At 44.1% G+C, this 20,322-nt stretch overlaps 1 protein-coding gene across 1 annotated transcript in view; it reads right to left on the bottom strand.

Annotated features, from left to right (window-relative positions):
* Positions 1 to 20,322, bottom strand: part of RASGRF1 (Ras protein specific guanine nucleotide releasing factor 1) — a 656,364-nt gene that overhangs the window by 384,361 nt on the left and 251,681 nt on the right. The window contains exon 4 of the mRNA XM_086957896.1: positions 9,534 to 9,626. Within this exon, the coding sequence (XP_086814022.1) occupies positions 9,534 to 9,626 (93 nt within the window). The remainder of the gene's footprint in view (positions 1 to 9,533; positions 9,627 to 20,322) is intronic.

The raw sequence follows: 20,322 nt of genomic DNA, 5'->3' as shown, positions 1-20,322 counted from the left end.
CTGCGTCGCGGGATCGCGCGCGGGTCGGCGCCGGGAGAAGCCCGGGACAAGGGCGGGACCATCTAAGGCCATCCGATGCCAGAGGAGGCCGGGGCAGGGCCATTCCCCTTGGTCTGGTATGAGGATATGTGGGCAAAGTATTGAAGGTACTGTTTCCCCTCACCTATTCCCCTTTTACTAATAGGTCCTTCATTGTGGTACTTTTGGATTGTCCATATTGGAAGATGGCTGATGACATGACCTGTAATGGGGGTACCAGGAATATCGCCATGCATAGTGGCTTGATCAGAGGAACAATGGACCATTATCTAAAGAGGGTAACGCTCCCCATTGTTAGAGAACTAGAGCGAATAGAGCGATCCCCCGCACTGGTTAGTTCGCCCACTATGTGTTCTTCCTTACAGTCCGCTGATGTTGCCCCAGAGATATCCTTACTGGAGGAACTAAACAACATGTGTAAATACACGTATGTCCTTGTGAAAATAGACAATGATAAAATTAGTTCCCCCATCCGCGCTATATCAAATATTAGCCCTCGGTCCTGCAATCAACCTCAACTAACTTTTAGTACACAGGATGCGCCCCCTTTAATAGGACCAAAAGTGAACTCGCTTTCGGCATTGACCCCTCAGCCCAATATCGCAAAAAAGAAGAGAGATGGGGTCAAACACTTGGGGAGACTGGCCAAGCAACAGAAACTAAATTCTTATCCTGTATCTCCCAAAACACCCAACATAGGTACATCGAATCCAACCTTCCATGCTTCCTTAATGGCCTCAATGGAGAACATGATTAAGATTATAATATCCCCCTTGATGGATAAAATGGTTAGTTTAGGGGACAGGCTTACGGGCGTTGAGGAAGCTATCAAGGCCAATCCACTACCTGCAAAAACCTTGGCAACATCCACCCAATTACAGCGTTTAGCAGCCACAGAAATGCCCGCAACTTACATACAAAGCAAGACCATTTCTGACCAGCTAACAACTCTACATGAACAAAGTCTGGATCCCCCTGTCACAACCGTACGGAGTTCCCGCCCTACAGTAGGGCTAAACAAACAGTTGACTTCAAATAAGGGAACAGTGGCCAACCACAATAATATGTTGCCCAAATCCAAGCATCTACACTTGCCTCCAGAGGCCGCCCCTATTGTGTGTGTCCTTTCGGGGGTACCTGAACTTAAAAGGGGGAAACATGAAAGCCACACGGACCTAAGAAACAAGGTCACATTTTGGTTAACCAAAAATAGACCTCTACCACCCAACACTGATGGAACCATACTTAGTGTCAGAAGGGTGGGCTGGCTAGGACCTCTACGCAAGGACTTGGTGGGCGATCTGGTACTTGTTAAATTCAGGTCTAAATATGTGGTCCCTTTTCTCCAATCTTGGCAGCCTCAAATAGGAGGTGGTCCTATATCTGTCTGGAGCATATGTGACTTCTATCCTAGATCATTATATGTCTAGTTGAAATATAAAAAATCATAGCATGGTCCGTTTTTTAAAAGAGTGTTTTTATTCACAGCCTGTTTTTCTTAAATGTAATGCTATGTTTGTGTACATAATGCTTTGATTTTCTCATGATGTTGCTTTTATGATTTTTTAATTTTACAAAAATCGAATAAAGCTTTTACAAACATTAAAAAAAAATGTATGGATTAGGATTGCTATACTTTGACAAGTCATAATTACAGATCTTCAGTAGAAATGGACCTCCCGATCTTGCTGCAGTCCACAATTGCTGGAGAAGGGCAGTAAAAACAAATAGAAGCCAGGCCCACGTTTCTTGGACCTGTGACAAATAAGAACTATGACCTGTGACCACTGTCTAGGCTTGTTAGAACTGTCTACGTTTGCTAAGCGGGTCAGGTACATGAATTTTCATCTGACCATTTCAAGAAACTTAGACAGTGGACGCAGGACATGGCTGTTTTGGATGTGGTCCACACTTGCTGGATTTATGTGGTATAAGGGTACCAACCGTTTGTGGCTACAGTCAATACTTTGTGAATGTTTATGGTGAGAAAGTTTGTGTTTCTTGCTACTGTGTAGTAAGTGAAGAGCATGACAGGCGGCTGCAATCCAATGTGGTATTTCTTAAAAAATAAGGACTGTGGCCTGAGCTGCTGCCATTTTTTGCTAGACTAGTTTGTTATACGATTTGCAATGAATCGCAACTGACTCAAACCAAAGAAACCCAAAACATTGTTTACCCACTCTGACCAGTTTTGCCATGGTCATGAAAGTTTTTGAAAAGGTAAGTTACATGAGTGGTCAAAAATATTGTTTCCCATTTTACCATCCATATAAGTTAAATGGGTGTACTCAACGCACAAAGTACTGATTAAAACCTGTGCTAAGCCAGCATGCAGTCGGTGCAGTAACATTAAAGAGATACCTAACTACTTTGAACAGTATTTTACAAAATAAAAAAAATCAACATCACTACATATCTACCATTGATTTTAAAGTCCACACTTGGCAGCTGACTCCAAAATCTAAGCTGGCTACCAGCTATTCAATTTCAAAGTCATTTGAATCTTTAGGTAATAAGCTGGATCCGTGATGGATGTTAGGGAAACTATGTAGGACACCAGTTATGTCCAAGTTGGTGGTTTGGTATAGGCTAACTGGCGCCACCTAGACAGTCTCACAGTTTTATTTAGGTACAGATGTTTATCTCTCACAGTGCTATAAGGTAGAAGGAACCACCTAATCCTTCCAATAATGAGCCAGCGCTTCAAAACAGAAACAAACTCCTTACCACACGTATATCAAAGTATAATTCTATATAGGTGTTGCCACCAGTTGAACACAATTGCAATACGTAGTCCTTGATAATACAGGTATTCAATTTATTCTTGAATGTTGCAAGTTCTCCACACAGCCGACACGTGTTTCGTCGTGACCGGGAGTATAACCCAACGACTTTTTCAAGGCTATTTTCAATTCCGTTTTCTTTTTAATTAATATGCGGTGATAATTCCAACCCGCATAGGGGTTCTACGGGGGTCTTCTGTTGTGATATCCACTATAATATGTCCATTGAAATCCACTTCACATTCTGGTTTAGTTTTTGGCTTTCGCCTTAGTCGATTCCGTCCGTCAGTCCCCCCGTTCAGGATCAGCGAACACGCTAATGTTCGACTAAGGCGAAAGCCAAAAACTAAACCAGAATGTGAAGTGGATTTCAATGGACATATTATAGTGGATATCACAACAGAAGACCCCCGTAGAACCCCTATGCGGGTTGGAATTATCACCGCATATTAATTAAAAAGAAAACGGAATTGAAAATAGCCTTGAAAAAGTCGTTGGGTTATACTCCCGGTCACGACGAAACACGTGTCGGCTGTGTGGAGAACTTGCAACATTCAAGAATAAATTGAATACCTGTATTATCAAGGACTACGTATTGCAATTGTGTTCAACTGGTGGCAACACCTATATAGAATTATACTTTGATATACGTGTGCTAAGTAGTTTGTTTCTATGTAGGACACCATGTTGGAAGTAGAGATCAGTAGATCACGAGCCAATGAAGATATTATTTTCAAGTACCTTTAGATTACAAATTTTCAAAAGTCCTGAGATTTTCCAGGGAAGGTACAGAACTAACATGAGCCGCGCTCCACCACAAAAGGTACCAGAAAGGCATTCCCTCTAAGCATAGGTTCCACTTGGACGGGGCAAACTAACATAGAGGAGGCACATATAGATAGTTGTTAGCACGTCAGCATAACAAAGTAATAGTTGCGGGCTTGTATTCTCATTTCTAGTGTATTACTTCTCATATGTGGGAAATGGATTGATGTTTTAACCTATAATGTTCATACACATGGCTCCATTCAAAAAGACGCTCCATATGTCCTTCCAACTTACGGTCAGCTTAGCCAAGCTTTCCTATATAACTGCTGGACAGTAACTATTCACTAACATGCTTTTCTACCATGCTAACTCTGTAAACCGGACGTGTATATCTCTGATTGGAAACAAATAGGCCCCATGGAAGCCGGGACAGGGATCTTGCAAATATGGCTTGTTCAGTAGAAACTGTGTCATGATGTTTGTTTCCTGAAGGTGGAAGGCTCCTGCTTCAGTGAACTCACCGCTGCATCTGCTCGTGCTGTGAGGAAACTTTACAAATATGTGACTGATTCTAGAAGCTTAGGTATTGGGGTACAAATGTCTACTCTCTCTTGCCTTAGGGAGCTGCACTCCACCACAGATATTGACGAGCTTCTCTACCCTTTTTGTTCTGTAATTTTGATACATATTCCTATATATACATTTTCAAACTCAACTGAAAACTTAAAATAGAGTTTTCTTCCACATTCTACACACAAATGACTTCATTTACGAGTGCGAGGCATTCATAAAAGGCGACCTAAAAAGGCGAAGTAATATGATACACAGGAGAGGCTATCGCAAAGCCACCCAGAGAGACAAATATGCTAACCTTGTTAAACGCATAAAGAGTCTAACCAATCAGACAAACGACTCGTCAATAGCTACCAGGAAATGGCCAACCTGGATGCCCTAAAAAGTGACCACTCAATGTCCCAAAGCAAGTGAGACAACCCCATTGAGTTCTTTGAGTCCAAAATCACAAGATTCTCCGAATCCATATTCAGCACTCCGGAAATGCAACATTACCCCATCTCATCTACTATGCTAAAGTCCTCCTTCACCTCCTTCATCATGATGGAATCTGCAGAGGTTCCTAACCTGGTCATCAAAACAAAAGAATTCAAAGCTGCTATGGACCATTGCTTAACTGCATTCCTTAAGCAATTATTCCTGCCTCTCATGGCAGATTCAGTTACTTTGATCAATGCCCAATCAATGCCACCCTCATTCCTGGGATAGTTAATGACCCTCTGAAACATTAAATTGTCTCCCCTTTAATTTTGGAAAGAATATCTTGGAACCCTTTAAATCCTGGCCAATTCATGGTCTAGTTCCAACCTCCCTTTACTCAGTAAAATCATGGAGGGGTTATTGATAACACAACTTCAAGAGTATGTGGAGCATAACCACTCCTCTGTGCTCATAAACCTAGATTCCACCCTTTTAGAGGATTCAAAACCATTTTTGGTTAACATAGGATAAGAGCTTCCCAGTGCAGTAAAAATGCCATTGCACACATACAATGGCATACCCCTATGTTAAATTGTACACTTTATACACAATTGCACATGCAGAAATGTCTGCACTTGGTAGAAATTGAATATTCACCTGTAATTCTGGGACTTGTGTGAATTCCTCAAATGAGCAAAGCATACACTCATGTGAAGATGCAAACCTCGCTTTTTTTGTCAGTCGGGCCCAAATAGCGTAAGGTGATCATGGAAATTTTCTTTCAAATATATAATTCTTGGGACCTAAAGGTCAACTTTTTATTTTATTTTTCTTTTCTTATTTTTTGAATGCCTTGAAACAGTTGTATAATACGTGAATAGGAATCATGATACTAAGCATCTGCTTAAGAAAAGTAATCTCTCATAAGACTATTTATTTGGTGGTTTGAGTCTGGAGAAAACGGATTCCAGTCGAGAAAAAAATTGGGACTTTTGGCACCCGGTCCATTCTGTTTTTTTTTGTTGTTTTTGTATTTCACTTTGCAAAATGAGACAGAGAAAGAATAGCGACAGTTCGAGGACACCAGCTGCTCTCTCCCTTCTCCTTCCATGGCAGCTCTGTCTGCCGCAGATCCTCCTTGGATTGCAAACATCTTGACTGAAAATAGGCGTCTCATTAAAAATGTTTTTCATCTCGTGTTGCGGAGACTATCAGTGCCTACATAGAGGGAGAGAGACAATGGATGCTTAGCAAATAATACTCTCTTTCACCCCTGTGTAGAGAACGAACATTCATGCAAAATGTCCTTCCAGCTTGAGATAAAGTATCCCCACTGTATATAGAAAAGATACTGCAAATCATTGGAGTTTCCTGACCTTGTAAAGGTCCTTCCTAAGGTCACATCACTCTGAGGAGGCGTGCAATATACTTTTAACATAAGCCAGGGAGTATTTTTGTTTTTACAATAGATGCCACATCATCACCATCCCCCAACAGGCATAAACAGTTCAGTCTCTTGCTTATTCTAATGAAAGAGACCTTCTGGTTGCGAATATGCAGAATAAATGTGGAACCTGTACTGCGAAAACGAACCTGGCAATATGTGGTTTGCAATTTGTTAAGAATACCTCTTTTAATTATTTTTTATGTAAGTAAGTTAAAAAAACTTGAGGGCTTATTTATACGAGCCATGCGTCACTTTTGCACCATGTAAAGTGGTATATGCGTGACGCAGGGCTCCCAATCTGATATAGGAAGCCAGGCAAAGCCACCCTGCGTGGCTTTCAGTGGCCTCATAAATCTTCAGTAAGTCAACGCAGCGCAAATCGTTGCGTCACCTCACTCTGGGCCCGGTAGGTGTTCCATGGGCATTGCAGTGGGTTTTCTCACACGACACCCATGGATTTTGATGCAGCCCCAGATTTACAATGTAAACCTCAGGGAAGCGCCAAATCTGTACCCCTTCCGAGGTGAGGCGTAACAAGGAGAAATATGTACTTTTTCTCCTAGTGTTTGCCACTTTATATGTGTGCTGCATTTTGCAGCAACATACAGAGGAAAACGCCTCAAAAAAACAATCCTACATGCATCGAAGGCACCCTTGCACCTTAGTGCAAAGGTGGCTATGTTGGCGCTAGGCTGCGGAAACGGCGCCAGCGCAGGGAGAAAGGGCAGTAATGCACCATACTGCATAAATACAGTGCATTCCCGCCCTTTCGCTTTGGTGTAGGCAGTGCAGCAAGGTGCCTTGTTTTGCTGCCCTGTGACAAAACCCCATAAATGAGGGCCCTAGTATCAGTTAGGATGTGTGGAAACAAGCAGGCGGCTGCCTGCTCGCGTCCCCGAAAATACACTTTGCAAACAAGCATTGCATTATAAAGGTCTCCTTAAGGCCAAGGTTTCAGGTGGCTAATATTCAGAAGAAAGGTACCTGATAAGCTGCCCATCCCTTTTACAGTTTCAACGGCAGAGGATAGTCTGTTCAGGGATGCGCCTTTCACACCCCCTGCTGGCTCTGGCAATTCTAATACATGATTACAGTAGAGTAGTCTTATAATTGTCTTATTACAGGTGAGAACTATTTACAACTCGACTGTAATAAGGAAATCAGACACTGGTTTTATACATTTAATGCAGACTTCCATTCAGTCTAAACATAGTCATTACAATGCAAATATACCTCAAATTGTTCTGTGAAATGTAAAGACAACCACATGCTTTCTGAAGCAAAGCTTGCTGAGGAAGGATTATTAGTGGAGAACGACGGATTGAGACAGTCATCTTCAAAATCTCACTGTCTTTAACCCAGCCATTACCCCTTTCTAACCTGTGAATTGTTAGTGGAATATCACCAACAGCAAAAGGGGGAATGACCAGAAAAGGGAATGTTCTGCATGCCTTTCCATGGGGCGAACACAGTGGGGCCTGCCTGATAAGGGGTTGGACTTCCTTCTTGAGTTGAGACAAGCCAGTCTAGTTTAAACAAATGCATTCTGCCTCGCGGGGTGTTCCATCTGATACTATGAAGGGATCATTTGGTCCAATCGGGGTGAATCTGGCTTTGCTCGGGTACATTCAGTCTCCAAAGGAGGCAGATGCTCTTTCCAAAGGAGATGCTATTGTCACCTTAGGGTTACAATTCTAACCCTATATCATGGCAGGACAAAAGCCAGGCCGTGTTTATCTACCATTTCTTCTTGCAACTTAAAACACTTATGTCTAGCTTCATGTGCTTTGCAGGACCCCTGATTCAGACTGCTGATTTACCCCATCGTCTTGCTTTTGCTTGTCACTACTACTGGTCTTGGGGTTTGCCTCCTAGAATCATCATCTGTGATATTACCAACCAGCACTTACTCAGGTCTTTGTTCGTTTCTGATCTAAGCGGTCGGGTAAATCCAGGCAATAGACCTATGTTATAATCTATTGCACCACCGTGCTTTGTCCTGTTATTCTTAACCCAAGTGTCCTTCTCCACCAAGGAAAAACGTTTCCTGCTTCTGGTGTTCACTGGCAATCTTCTAACACTGGTGGTCCTCGGTGTTACCATGCCCACCCGCCCCCTTTACAACTCTGCGGAGCCATGGGCAACTGTGCCATGCCCAGGAAAGCTTAGCAAAACAAAATCAAAAACAAGTATACCCAGATTTTCATCCCATGATTGCTGTGCCACAGTATTAAAGGTGCACCTCATTGATGAAGCCCAACAAGACTGAACCCTGCCAAGCGTGAACCTGGTCTCAGTTTGATTGTATGCTCATTCAGAAGGCATGTGGCCTGGCTTTTCCTCACTAGGTGGTTCCTATTGAAGCAAGACCAAGATTAATTTGCATATGGTTCTTCACCTTCTGGAGTGGTGAAGTGGGGAAAAACAATAGACTAAAGTGGGACCGTAAGCAACTTTCAGTGGCTTAGACTTTTCAAGCCTTCCACCCATCACATTTGGTTGTTATAATGGGCAGCACTTATCCACCCAATCAGACCCTGAATAGTACAGTGCCCAGACTACTATGGCCTAGACAGTTCTTTGCAAAGCCTGCCATGCTGTCGACAGTTCTCCGTTCCCATGCTAGGCCCTGGACAGTTCTCTGTCCATCATGGTAGCCCCTCGACAGGTCTCTGTCTATTTTCTCAGCTTATTCTTAGAGCAAGTTAACCCTTATAGGATGATGCACTGTCAATGTAAACTGCGGAGGGCACAGGATTCCAAAACATGGGGCAAACTCTCTCCAGAAGAGTTGCAACAAGAGATGTCAATGGAGCTAAAGAGCGAGAGAAAGAGAGCTATGGAGATATAGATTGTGAGAGACAGAAAGAAAATTCAAGAGAAAGGAAGAAAGATAAAGAGAAAAAGAGAGAGAGAGAGAGAAAACAAGTGAGAGAAAGAGAGAGTGGATTAACCAAGCAAATGAGTTATCAGCTTTAGATCTCACACAGCTTTGGAAGTTGGCGTACAGTGAGAGTTCAATTCTCCATCATTCATTATATGTGTTTGTGAGTTATGTGGCCACAGGTGATGAAGGAACGCAGATGTGGTGTACACGAGCAAGGATCATGCGCATATGTGATATACTATTTGCATGTAGGTAAATAGTAAATAGTGAAATACATGTGCAATGATTTTGTACAGGTGCCCTAAACAAATGTGAAGGTGTGTAGCATGAATTCCAGTTTGGTGTAGGTGATAAGGTGGAGTGTTTGAGTGCAATGATCCTATAAAAACACGCGGTATATGAGGGAAAACGGTTTACATATATGACACTATATATGCTTATATAATAAGCATGTCCAATGACATTTAACAGATACATTGGGCATAAGCACCAGCAATGGACTTTCATGAGTGTGACATCCATGTGAGTATATTTTGAGTGCATGAGGAAATAATTGTGTGTAAATAATGATTCCTGGGATCCCCAGTAATACATTTGGGCGTAAACATGGTGGTACCTTCTTGATTTTCTTGATATCGCTGTCGTCATCACTGGGCGAGAGAGTCTGGGTGGACTGTATGCGCTCGTTGTCCTTCAGTAAAGAGGCAATCTGTAAAAAGAGGGAGAGCTTTAGCCGGGGTCTTACACCATCACACACAAAACGCAATATCATACACAACACACGCAGAGAGCTCTGTTCACCCTACATTGCATGCACTAGCCATTACAAACAGCACACTAGCCATTTCACACAGAACGCGCTGACCATCACACACAGACCACCAAGAGAGCACAGAACAATGAACCACTAGTGCAAGGACAACCACACACAGATCAATGGCATCACAAACAGACCATCGCACTCAGAGCACACAGCCTTTTGGGACAGGGGTGCCCCAGGCGTGGTACCTGGAGATGTACCCCCTTGAGTGACATGACTGCATGTGAAACTGGTATCCTGACTTTTTCTGTTGGCTCAGCTGACATGCTTTTCAAACATTTATTTATTGCCGTCAGCATAAAACCTTGCAATATAAAAACATGTTTATGACAGTATAACAAGATTGCTCTATCCATAAAATCCCAACTCTGGACATTGTTTAAAACATATTCTAACAATCATCTAAGGACACTACCGAAGGAATAAAACGCTCACAAATTACATCCAATTTTGAAGACTCCGATGTGCTTATACTATATGATCAGAGTCCTAACACATATTTATACACAAGATTACTCAGTAAGCAAATAAGATGATTGGCCCTATGCCTCTGTAGGGTGTGATACCACCCAAGATCCACTTTTTAGCCACACTTACCATAAATAGGTAGAAACTGAGATAACGATTGAGGTGTCATCTGCCTTAAAAAAGAGTACCATGGCTCCCTCTGCCCAAATCATGGGAGGAACCACCGTCTATGTTCAGGGGTAAAATGAGTGCAAAACAACACAAAGTGCATCACAGTATCTTTGCCAACTACCAAGAAGTGACACTAAATGCTCACCTTTGGATTTCCTCCATACAGGGCTAGATACACCTTAGTAGGGAAAGTCCCCAATCTAAATCTTAAATGCAGGGAGCGTTTCAGGTCTGAATATAACTCCTCTAAATACGCCTCAAATCTGGGAATCAACTTGTGGGTGAGATATCTTGCTGCTTGGCCCTCTTCTTGTGTCTTAGTTTCAAGATCTCATTTGATATAAGACCAATACCACTTCTTGACAAATTGGGTTGACTCCTTTTAGTAATGAGCTAGCTATACCTGCGTTAAAAGAAGATTAAAATGATAAAGTTTCTATCCCTCCCCACCTGATTTTTCAACCATTTCTTGGACTGATTTTAAATACATTGATGCTCAGGGATTTCTAAGTGTGAACATCTAGTACGGTGTAGGCTTCAAGGCAGTCTAGGCTGCTATAGTGGACATGCCGAATTCAAAGTACAATGGGTTTCCTTGTCCTAAAATCAACAGGCACCAAAGGAAGTTGTTTTCTTCTACTTGGAGCTGTTTGAGTCTACCACATCCCCACAGCCCAGCCCCATATGGAGCAGCATCCCAGCTTTCTGACATGATAAAATTGGTTTTGGGTTTAGGCCTCAGCCTGTCCATGGTGATTTCAAGGTTCAGAACCTGCTACGTGGCCTGTAGGGGCACACCAGTCATGCACTCCATAATGAGAAAGGACTACTGTCCATGTCCTGGGTTGATGGCATGAAGCATTGCTAGCAGCACACACATTTTTGTAGGCTGATGATAGTGAAGAGGCATTTTTTCTGGTTCAGGGGAAGGTAAGTGCGCACCAGCCCACTTGTGTAAAGTTTGGCTTAGATGTAACACCCAGATACTTGCGCTGAAATCTTGTGCATGTGTCAAGTGCATGTACATATTGTATGGATGGTAGTAAGACTCCATGTTGTGGTGAGTGTATGATTGCCGGGGCCAGCAGGATCTATTTTCGAAAGCCCCGGAATATACGGAATATAGCTTCCCCAGACAGTGGATGTGTATTTCATGCATTCGAGGAGCCTCAGACAGTGAGGTGTGGTTGGATGGAGACAGAGCAACCTTCCCGAGCACTACCATTTGCTTGATGGTAGGGTGTGAATCAGCACACTCCAATGTTCCAGTTGAGAAATTGTCCAGGCAGGGACTGACCTGTTGCCTAATCCTGATTTCTACTTCAGTGCCCAATCATGAGCCCATGTTTTTGATCCTCCTTCTTGGAGCCAGCACTAACTTTCACACAGGTTGAGTCTGCACTATAGCCAGAAAGTGACATTTGAAAGAGAGCCCCCACAACCCAGAATAAGGGCTTTAGACAGTAGATCAACATCACCTGTCTGGAAAGTGAGTATAAATCTGAAAACCATCTTACCATGTTCCATTTTCAAGTTCTTGACTACGCAAAGGAGTGTTCCACAGAGTACTTGAAGATCATGCTGTGAATCCAGGGTTGGCATCTGTCTGACAGCCAGTCTCTCAGAAATCAGGGGACATCCCCTGAAGGCAGCACAACTTGCTGGAGAAGCTGCGGGTCTGCCTAGAGACTAGACACCCACATGCCTGCCTGGACAGGGAAGGAGAGTGTCTGGCCCTACACACAGAGAGACTGCCCAGAAGGAAAAGCCAAGCTGTGTTCTCTGTATGTGTACCATCAAGAAGAGCTGACTTGTGCTGTGAATGTAACCAGTGTCAGCTTGACCTGTGAGGGGCCATGCAGCCTCCCTGCGGGGTTCATGTGGCAAAATGCATGGAGCATTGACACGCCATATTTGACAGCCTGTTGTTTGGCACCACTGTAGCATAACTAGAGAGCAAAAACCACAGTTGATGGACAGAATGCAGAACAATGTCATACATTCACCCCAGTACAGAGATATGGGCCTAAATCCATTTTTTTTGCACTCCACACCACCCCAGTTCAGACATGGCCATAAGCAAATCAGTCTGACCATGTGCCTCATGGGAACAGTCCAGCCCGAACTGCCAAGCCATGCCTACCCTGGACCGCAAACAAGCTTCCGAGGACCGGTTTCTGGCAATCCAGTCGTCTTCAGCCTGGCTTGCTTGAATCCAGTGGTGTGGAGTGCATGGGACTCACATCTGAGCATACCCATCCTAGATAGACCTGTTCTGCTCTTGCCTCAATGTTCTGTGACCTGCAATACCCGACAACACAGCTGTAGCAGAGGACCCCCTAATGGCATGGAGGTCGCTACTGCCAAAGATGGAAGATCGCTGCCATCGCCTGCAGTGCTGTTCATTGTCAGGCAAAAAGATCCAAGAGGCTCGGCTCATGAGTCGGCTGTTTATGTTCTTTGTATGACCCAGTAGCTGCAGATGGTGGGAGTGCTGTGGGCGGTAGGGCGGGGTTGGGTTGGAGCAGGGTAGGGGGTAGTAAACTATGGAATAAGGCCCTACAAAGGTAAGTAAACAAATAAAAAAATAAAACGAATTTCGTTGAGCGCTGCATCGCATTTGGCAATGCAGCGCGTGCAATGAAATTTGTTTTATTTATTTGTTTACTTACCTCTGTTCGGCCGTATGCCGTAGTTTACTACCCTCACCCTGCTCCACCCCGCCCCGCCCCACCGCCCTGCAGCCCTCCCACCACCGGCTGCTACTGGTATGACCACAACCAGCACACCACTAGTTTCAAGATTGAAGCATGTCCCAGCAAATAGGTAACACGGGTCTGACATGGAGCACACTGACAGACTCTATCTTGAAATCAAAACGATAAGGCTGAAGGTTTGGGTAGGATTCTTTAGTGCCATTTTGCCCTCTTTTAATTAAGATCCAAACAAATTAACTGAAAGGCTACCAAACATGATAGTTGAATAATGAGCCTGCCGCTGAGCCTGATTCTTACCATAGTCATTCATCTCTCATAGGATGCTATAGATATCATAGGCAGCATATGAGTTGTGCTAGACCAATGCTGATGGTGTGAGAATTGTCATACTAGGCTGCAGACCCATAGATGCCGCTGTAGAACCCTATAGCTGAATCCTCAATTACTTTGTGTAGTATTTCATGTTGCTGTGTATTAGAGTACTTCTATTTTTACTAAGACTATTTAATTCAGAGTCACAGGCCCCCTCATCACCTCCCTAAAAAGGTTTTGATTGCTCACCCTCACTACCTTGATAGTCAATCATAAAAAGAGTGCATGTACATGGCCCAGTTTTCTGAACCCAAAGACACCAGAGGAGTAACAACCCCAACTGTAAAGTCACCCCCTGTCGAAAGGGGTCTGACACTGACTATCAAACAAAGCGTGCACTGGACGTCACACACTGAGGGCACTGGCCAATCCATACAGGCAGCGCTGGTGATCAGGCCACTGCTCACCGAATACTGGGCATCTGAAGCGAAGTCTACTGGCCACTGCACACAGAGCGGACTGGACATTATCACAAGCATTCTGGCCATCAATACACAGAGCATTGTGGCCATAGCACCCAGAACTCATTGACCCTTGTACGCAATGTGCTTTGACTTTCACCCACAGAGCATACTGACCATGCCACACTGACATCCACTCACTGTCTTCACTGACCCCTGCACATAGCTCCAGTGCTTAATTTGTAAAAAAAGAAGTGCAGGTGCTGAACATTTTGTGAAGAAGGCCACAGCTCACTTCTTCCTCCGGTGAGCCCACTTTCAACACTCTCACTGCCTCAGTCTCTATCTTCTAACATTGATTAGTTCGTTGTCTGTCCCCTAAGTCTTTGCTCTACGAGTCTATCCTCTCACCTCTCTAATTGTTTTCTATCTTCTTTGTCACACAACTGGTGTGTTACTTTATTCCCTGTATTTCTGATTTGCCCTCTATTCATCCTAGCCCTGGCCTTTTTTCTCTTCACTTTTATCCATGCTCTGCTCTTTCTCACCTCGATCTTGGCTCTTTACTATAACTCTTCTAGCAGTGATTAGCTGTGTCTCTGTTTTATCATTAGTCTGCTTTTTTTCCTCTATCTTCACACTTCTTAATGCTCTCTTCTTCACATCATGGCTGTTTTATCTTTGTATCTGATTTGGTCTCCTTTTCCTCTACTTAGTTCCGTCTTATCTCTCTCCTTTCCTGTTGTATCTTTCTCCTCTTTTCTCCTGCTCTCTCTCTCATCTATAACACTGCTGCTGCCTGTGACCCCTGTCGTCAGCCTGTACATGTCCCTGCTATTTAGAACTTTGCGTTTTCCTGTTGTCATTCCTAAAGAAGTGAAAGATGGCGTGTTTTACTTTCTTACCTACGCCGAGTGCAAAATCAAAATGTACACCAAATGAAAATGCTTTTTTTGCATATATTAGTCAGTGCGGTATGATGGGTTTATTGCGGAACAGACGGCTGCTCGAGCACAGCAGGTGATGTCACTACTAGTGCTACCTGTAATTAGTAGGTCCGGGGATGGTGACGGCATCGGCATCCACGGCTCAGCTTGCTGTGATCCTGCTTGTTACAGCACAGGCATTGTCCCCAGCTTTAATGCTGCCAATGCTGTGGTGCCTACTGGACTCAAGCACCCAAAGCAATTACCATGCTGGGGTACAGCACACAGATTCTACAGGTGACACCATGGCACACAAAAGTTGTGTTGGGCCACAGCCGCATCGAGTACGTTGAGGATAGCAGCAAACAGGGCTGCAGGATATGCTACTCTGGCTACGCAGCAAGTGGAAAGTCCACACTTACTTTCGTTTATTCTTCCTCAAGAGCCCTCACTCCCACGTTCCAAACGCGCTCTTGCAGCTTCCTTGCCTGAACTCCGTCATGAGCCAGCCCCCAGCTACAATTCTCCAATGGGAGGCTTAGGCTCATGGCAGTGGCATGGTGCAGCAGCCTTGTGGAATAGAATGCAAACCATAGTTTGTCGATAACTTCTTGGATTTATGATCGGCGTGATGAAATCATCGCTAACGTGGTGATACACAATCATGTCTGCCTGGACAGACGTGTGCTGGCCTGTCTTTGAACATTTACCAGTCAGTCACCCTGCAATGTATGTTATTCTTTTTATTTTGAGTTTGAACAATTAATATTGAGACCACCACCTGCAGGGTCAGAAATTGTAGCCCCGGCCATGTGAAAGAAGTGCCGGTGCTGAGCACCTGAAAGCACCTGCTCAAATTAAGCACTGCTAGCTCACCAATCACTTGCCTGTAGAGCACGCTGACCATCACAAAAGAACTGTCACATAAAACATGAGGACCTTTTTACAAATAGCCAAATTGACCTTAGCACACTTACCTCTGTCTGCAGCACTCCAACCATCACTCACAAAGCACACTCAGAGCAGTGATTGTTGCACGATAGTGCACTGACAATCACCGACAGAACACACCGACGCCGAAACAAAGACTGCACTAGCCTACAAACAGAATGTGCTCTCATCCTCATGTAGAGTACAAAGTTCAATTGTCACAACATGCAATTATTCAGAAAAACAAATGAAAGTGATAATCATAAGTATCATATAAACACCTTCTACGGCCATAAGATACGGATGGCAGAACATTCACACAGTAGCTGTGCTTAAGGCTTCAACAAAGAGGATTCAATCCTTCACCACGTGCTCATTGTGTAGACTGATTCGATGTATGTACGAAGATCACTTTGACGTTCTTGTCCCTTTGATCAAATCCCAAAGCTACTCGCCCTACCTAGCTTTAGTTACCATACAACAGACTTGTGTGTGGCAGCAGCAAGATGTTAGAGATGCTGAAAAAGAGGCGGAGTTGCAAGCAAGCAGAAAGAAGCAGCTCCCTCTTGCACTGCACACAGTGCAGTTCCCGCTGATTTTCCAGCACTAAAATTCAGTGCGAATGGCGTGACATTATGCACTCCGCCGCTTGTGGAACTCCGATTAGTGCCGGCAGAGTTTTAGGCCACTTAGCTGAGTTTAGCGTAGCTGAACTCCGCATTATCCACCCAGGCCTAGAAAGGACTATAGTAGAGCAATCTTCTCAGCAGGTAATACAGTAAGATAAACAAGGCTAACTGTGCCTGCCTTAGCCTGCAGTCTAACATTAAAACTGAGGTCTGGGTTAACAATGGATTGGGTTTGTGAACGCCAGCTTTACCAAGTACCCTCCTAAAAAATTAATGAGGCAAAGGACTATGGCAGATGCACCAGATGGATCTTGAATATACACGTACCAAGCACCTTGCATTCAGCGTAAAACAGTAAACGGAAAGACCGAATTCAGGCCCGATTAAAACTGAGCCAAGGCTTTTTTGGTGTATAAGCCTTTATTTTTGAAATTGCGATTCTCCTCTTATCATGACCAGAGAATCTGGATTTCATTAAAGACACGGAGGCTGACATTATGCATTATCCTTTAATAGCAACTCACAGCAGCCGCACTACATCATTAAGGATAAAGTTCTAGAGATAACAGTAAACAAAGGATGTATCCAAGAGATGATCTGCCTCTTTTAAAAGCGGCTCGCCAGCAGATAAGTCACTACTACTTGCTTCTCCTTCATTTTAAGCTTTTGAAATCCTTCCACCCTTACATTTGTACAGCACAGAGCCACCTCACCATCAAGAGCAATAGAAAAATAGCAGTTTGCCGGAAGCTTTAATAGTGGTTTTGTCTCGACTGTTTATTAATACGCGAATGGCTACTTCCTGTTCTGCATGATTGATAAACTCAATGCAGTAACCCTCACACACTTGCTTCCCTCCATCAGGCAGACTTAACTGCTGACCCAGGGCGAGGCCACACCCAGGGCAAGACTTGAAACTGAAATCAACTCAGGTAAAATGTCCAGATCAGAACCTCGCTGCAGGAGGCCCACTGGGAAAATGCCATACTGGCAGAATGGCACAGTGGGCCATGGCTATGCACTACCAACGGCATGCATGTGGTGTGGCGACTCATGCAGGATTGTAGTTCCCAGGTTTTGCACCTACTCAGCAGTCTACAAACTGCGGGGTAAACTACCCCTTCATGTGGAGCAAGATTGGCGAGCAGTAGCGCAGTCTGCGTTAGTAACTCCAAAGCCTACGGGGCATATTACCAAGCAATAGCGATAATTATCGCTATTGCTTGGCTAGAGACAAAAATTTACCGCAGCGCTGCGGCGATTTTTACCGCAAATAAACCTTGGTATTACCAAGGTTTAACGCAAATGCGGTAAAAATCGCCGCAAAGCATGAATATCGCTGAAAAGTCAGCGATATTCATGCATTAGCGAGCTAATGCTCTTAGCCATGTTATCCACCTCCCATTGGATAACATGGCTAAGAACTGCTCAGGGCAGGTGTTAGCTTTTGGAGATATTCCCGCTTAGCGCGAATATCTCTAAAAGTTGGTAATAGGAACTAGCGATGTTAGCAACTGTTTTCAGTCTCTAACATCTTGGCACGCCCACTTTGCATCTCATTAGTGATAAATATCACTGACATGCAAAGTGGGGCCCAAGATGGTCGCTATCTCCTACTAGCTGTCGCTAACTGGTGTTAGCGGCAGCTAGGTAATAGGGAGATAATTTTATCTCCGCTTTCTTGGCTTTTAAAGCCAAAAAAGCGGAGATAAACCCCCTTGATAATATGCCCCTACATTTCTAAATCAACCTGACGCGATTGCCGACCTGGAGCGGGGCCGCGCCCTACCAACCCCCTGCTGGTGGCTGCTCATTGCAGGAGGCCTGTGTCAATATCATGCCATCTAGATTTCTGGTAGTGGATGGGGGCCGGGCCACTATTTCCAGTATGCCATCCAGTACCCCAGTATCAGCACACTCTTAATCCGGCTCTAATTTCCCACTGGTGACGATGTTTCCTCTTTTCTTGCTTTACAAGCAGGAGAATCAGATGGAACGCTGGGAAAGCTGTATGCTACCTTATTGACAAGCATGGCCTAACCTTAACACCTAACTCTTACTTACAGTCGATCTAGCGCATAAAATGTGCAGTCACTGGTTTCCAACACTACTTGTATACTTCTAAGCGATTTTGCAAATGTCAACAGATCGCTTCAATTAGCTCACTTAATTTGAATCCTGATGCAATTTGTAACTATTTTGTGTGAAGCCAACCTGCAGAGGCCCCCCCACAGTGCCAGATATGCTCAATCATACAACTGCTTCGGCTTTAAACTGTGTCCCGCCCTGAGTCTTACACCATCTCTTTCAGTATATTATAGCGCCACTTACATTTTTGCCTGACTTCACTGATTGTCTAAAAGTGTCTACTATGTTTTTTACCCCAGCTGTGTCCAATGTTCTAATTTATTTTTCTCGCATCGTGCGACTGCGAGCATGTTTGCTAATGTGCCTGATTCGATCCCTTTCCCAAGGAGTTTAATACCTGTTATTAAAGGTCTTGTTATACTGACTTACAGGAGCAGCCTTGGGCCTCTCCTTCTAACTCGTTTACGCCACCTGTGCCACACGATGGTGCTGAGAATATGGACATCAAATATGAAACCTTGATTCTGTTTGACTTGTATTTGTTTCAGATGCAAATACCGTTCCACCTAAATCGCACTAAGTATATGCACTTCCCAGCAGGCATCAGCACACTATACAGTTTCACTGGGACATGTAAGTCAATTTCACCAACATCTCTCCATGCACTTTGTTTGTGTTGTTATCACTCACAGATGCATTTGACGCATCAAAACACATTTTAATCTGAGCAGTCAACACTGATCTCAGACTTATTTGAATTACGTGTCACTGTATGCAAAAAAAAAATGTTTTAACCGAAGCATCACTGAATGATCACACCAGATCTATGCCATTCGACCATCTACTTCTACTCCCACTTATGGTGCTCGGAAAAGAAAGCAAAATGTAAATGTAAATGTATAGGCATTTATATAGCGCACTACTTACCCGTAGGGTCCCAAGGCGCTTCGACCGCTGCGAAACCCTTCCTGGCTTCCCTGAGAGATGGTCCCTTAATGGGTATCTCCAGGGTGAGACCAGGCATCCCCGGCGGTCTGGTGGGGCCGTTAGTGAAGATGAGGCAAGCTAATGCCCAGAGTTGCCGAGTGTGATCGCTGATCAGAGTGGGCACCGAGGCGAGAGAATTATCGAGTCCGCTGACCCTGGTCCAGAAACCTGCCGCTCCGGGAATCGAACCCTGGTCCCGGGCCGTCCTCTGCTCTCGGGTCTGCTGCCTCTAACCAGTGAGCCACACTACTTCAAAAGAGCAACTGAGAATGGCGAGTTAATATGGACTATAAAATCATTCATGACCCACAGCTTGATGTAATGATGGAAATGCAATGGGTTTTGGGAAGCCATAGAGAACTCCTAACAGGTCTAAGCCCTCAAATACTTCAAGCTTGAGACAGAGGGCAAGATCATCCAGTCTTTCACACCAATTATTTAGGTTGTCCAATAGTGCACATCTGCACTGCCCATCTCAACAACTGTACACTGCCTGGGTCCAATTATAGAATGCACTCTACAGTAGTAGAAGCTTTGGGAGTTATCCTGTATTGTGTTTATAGAAATGAGCGGAAATATCATAAGTGTAATTCTGTAGGATGTAGAGAGTTGTAGGAAGTGCGAAAATGTTGATTAAAGCTACTCTTTCCATAACGACATTTGGAAGCACATTTCATCCACATTGTCTCTCCACAATTCTTCCCACGCAGGAGCAATATTGAGCTTCCAGCAAACCTCAAGGTCAATGGAGATGTCATGAGGAGATCAGGAAAGGGAACCTATCATCTGCATAAACGTTCATTGTCTTCAATGTCAGGATACTACTGACAGCCTTGTCGAAGTTGTCGCCCCTAATCCTGGCCTCAAATGGTTGTATGGCAAGGAAAAGTAGCTGA

Source organism: Lissotriton vulgaris, chromosome 2_1, assembly GCF_964263255.1.
Source record: "Lissotriton vulgaris chromosome 2_1, aLisVul1.2, whole genome shotgun sequence".
Classification (NCBI taxonomy): Eukaryota; Metazoa; Chordata; class Amphibia; order Caudata; family Salamandridae; genus Lissotriton; species Lissotriton vulgaris.
Note: the sequence above shows the minus strand (reverse complement) of the source record. Positions and strands in the feature narration are given on the sequence as shown.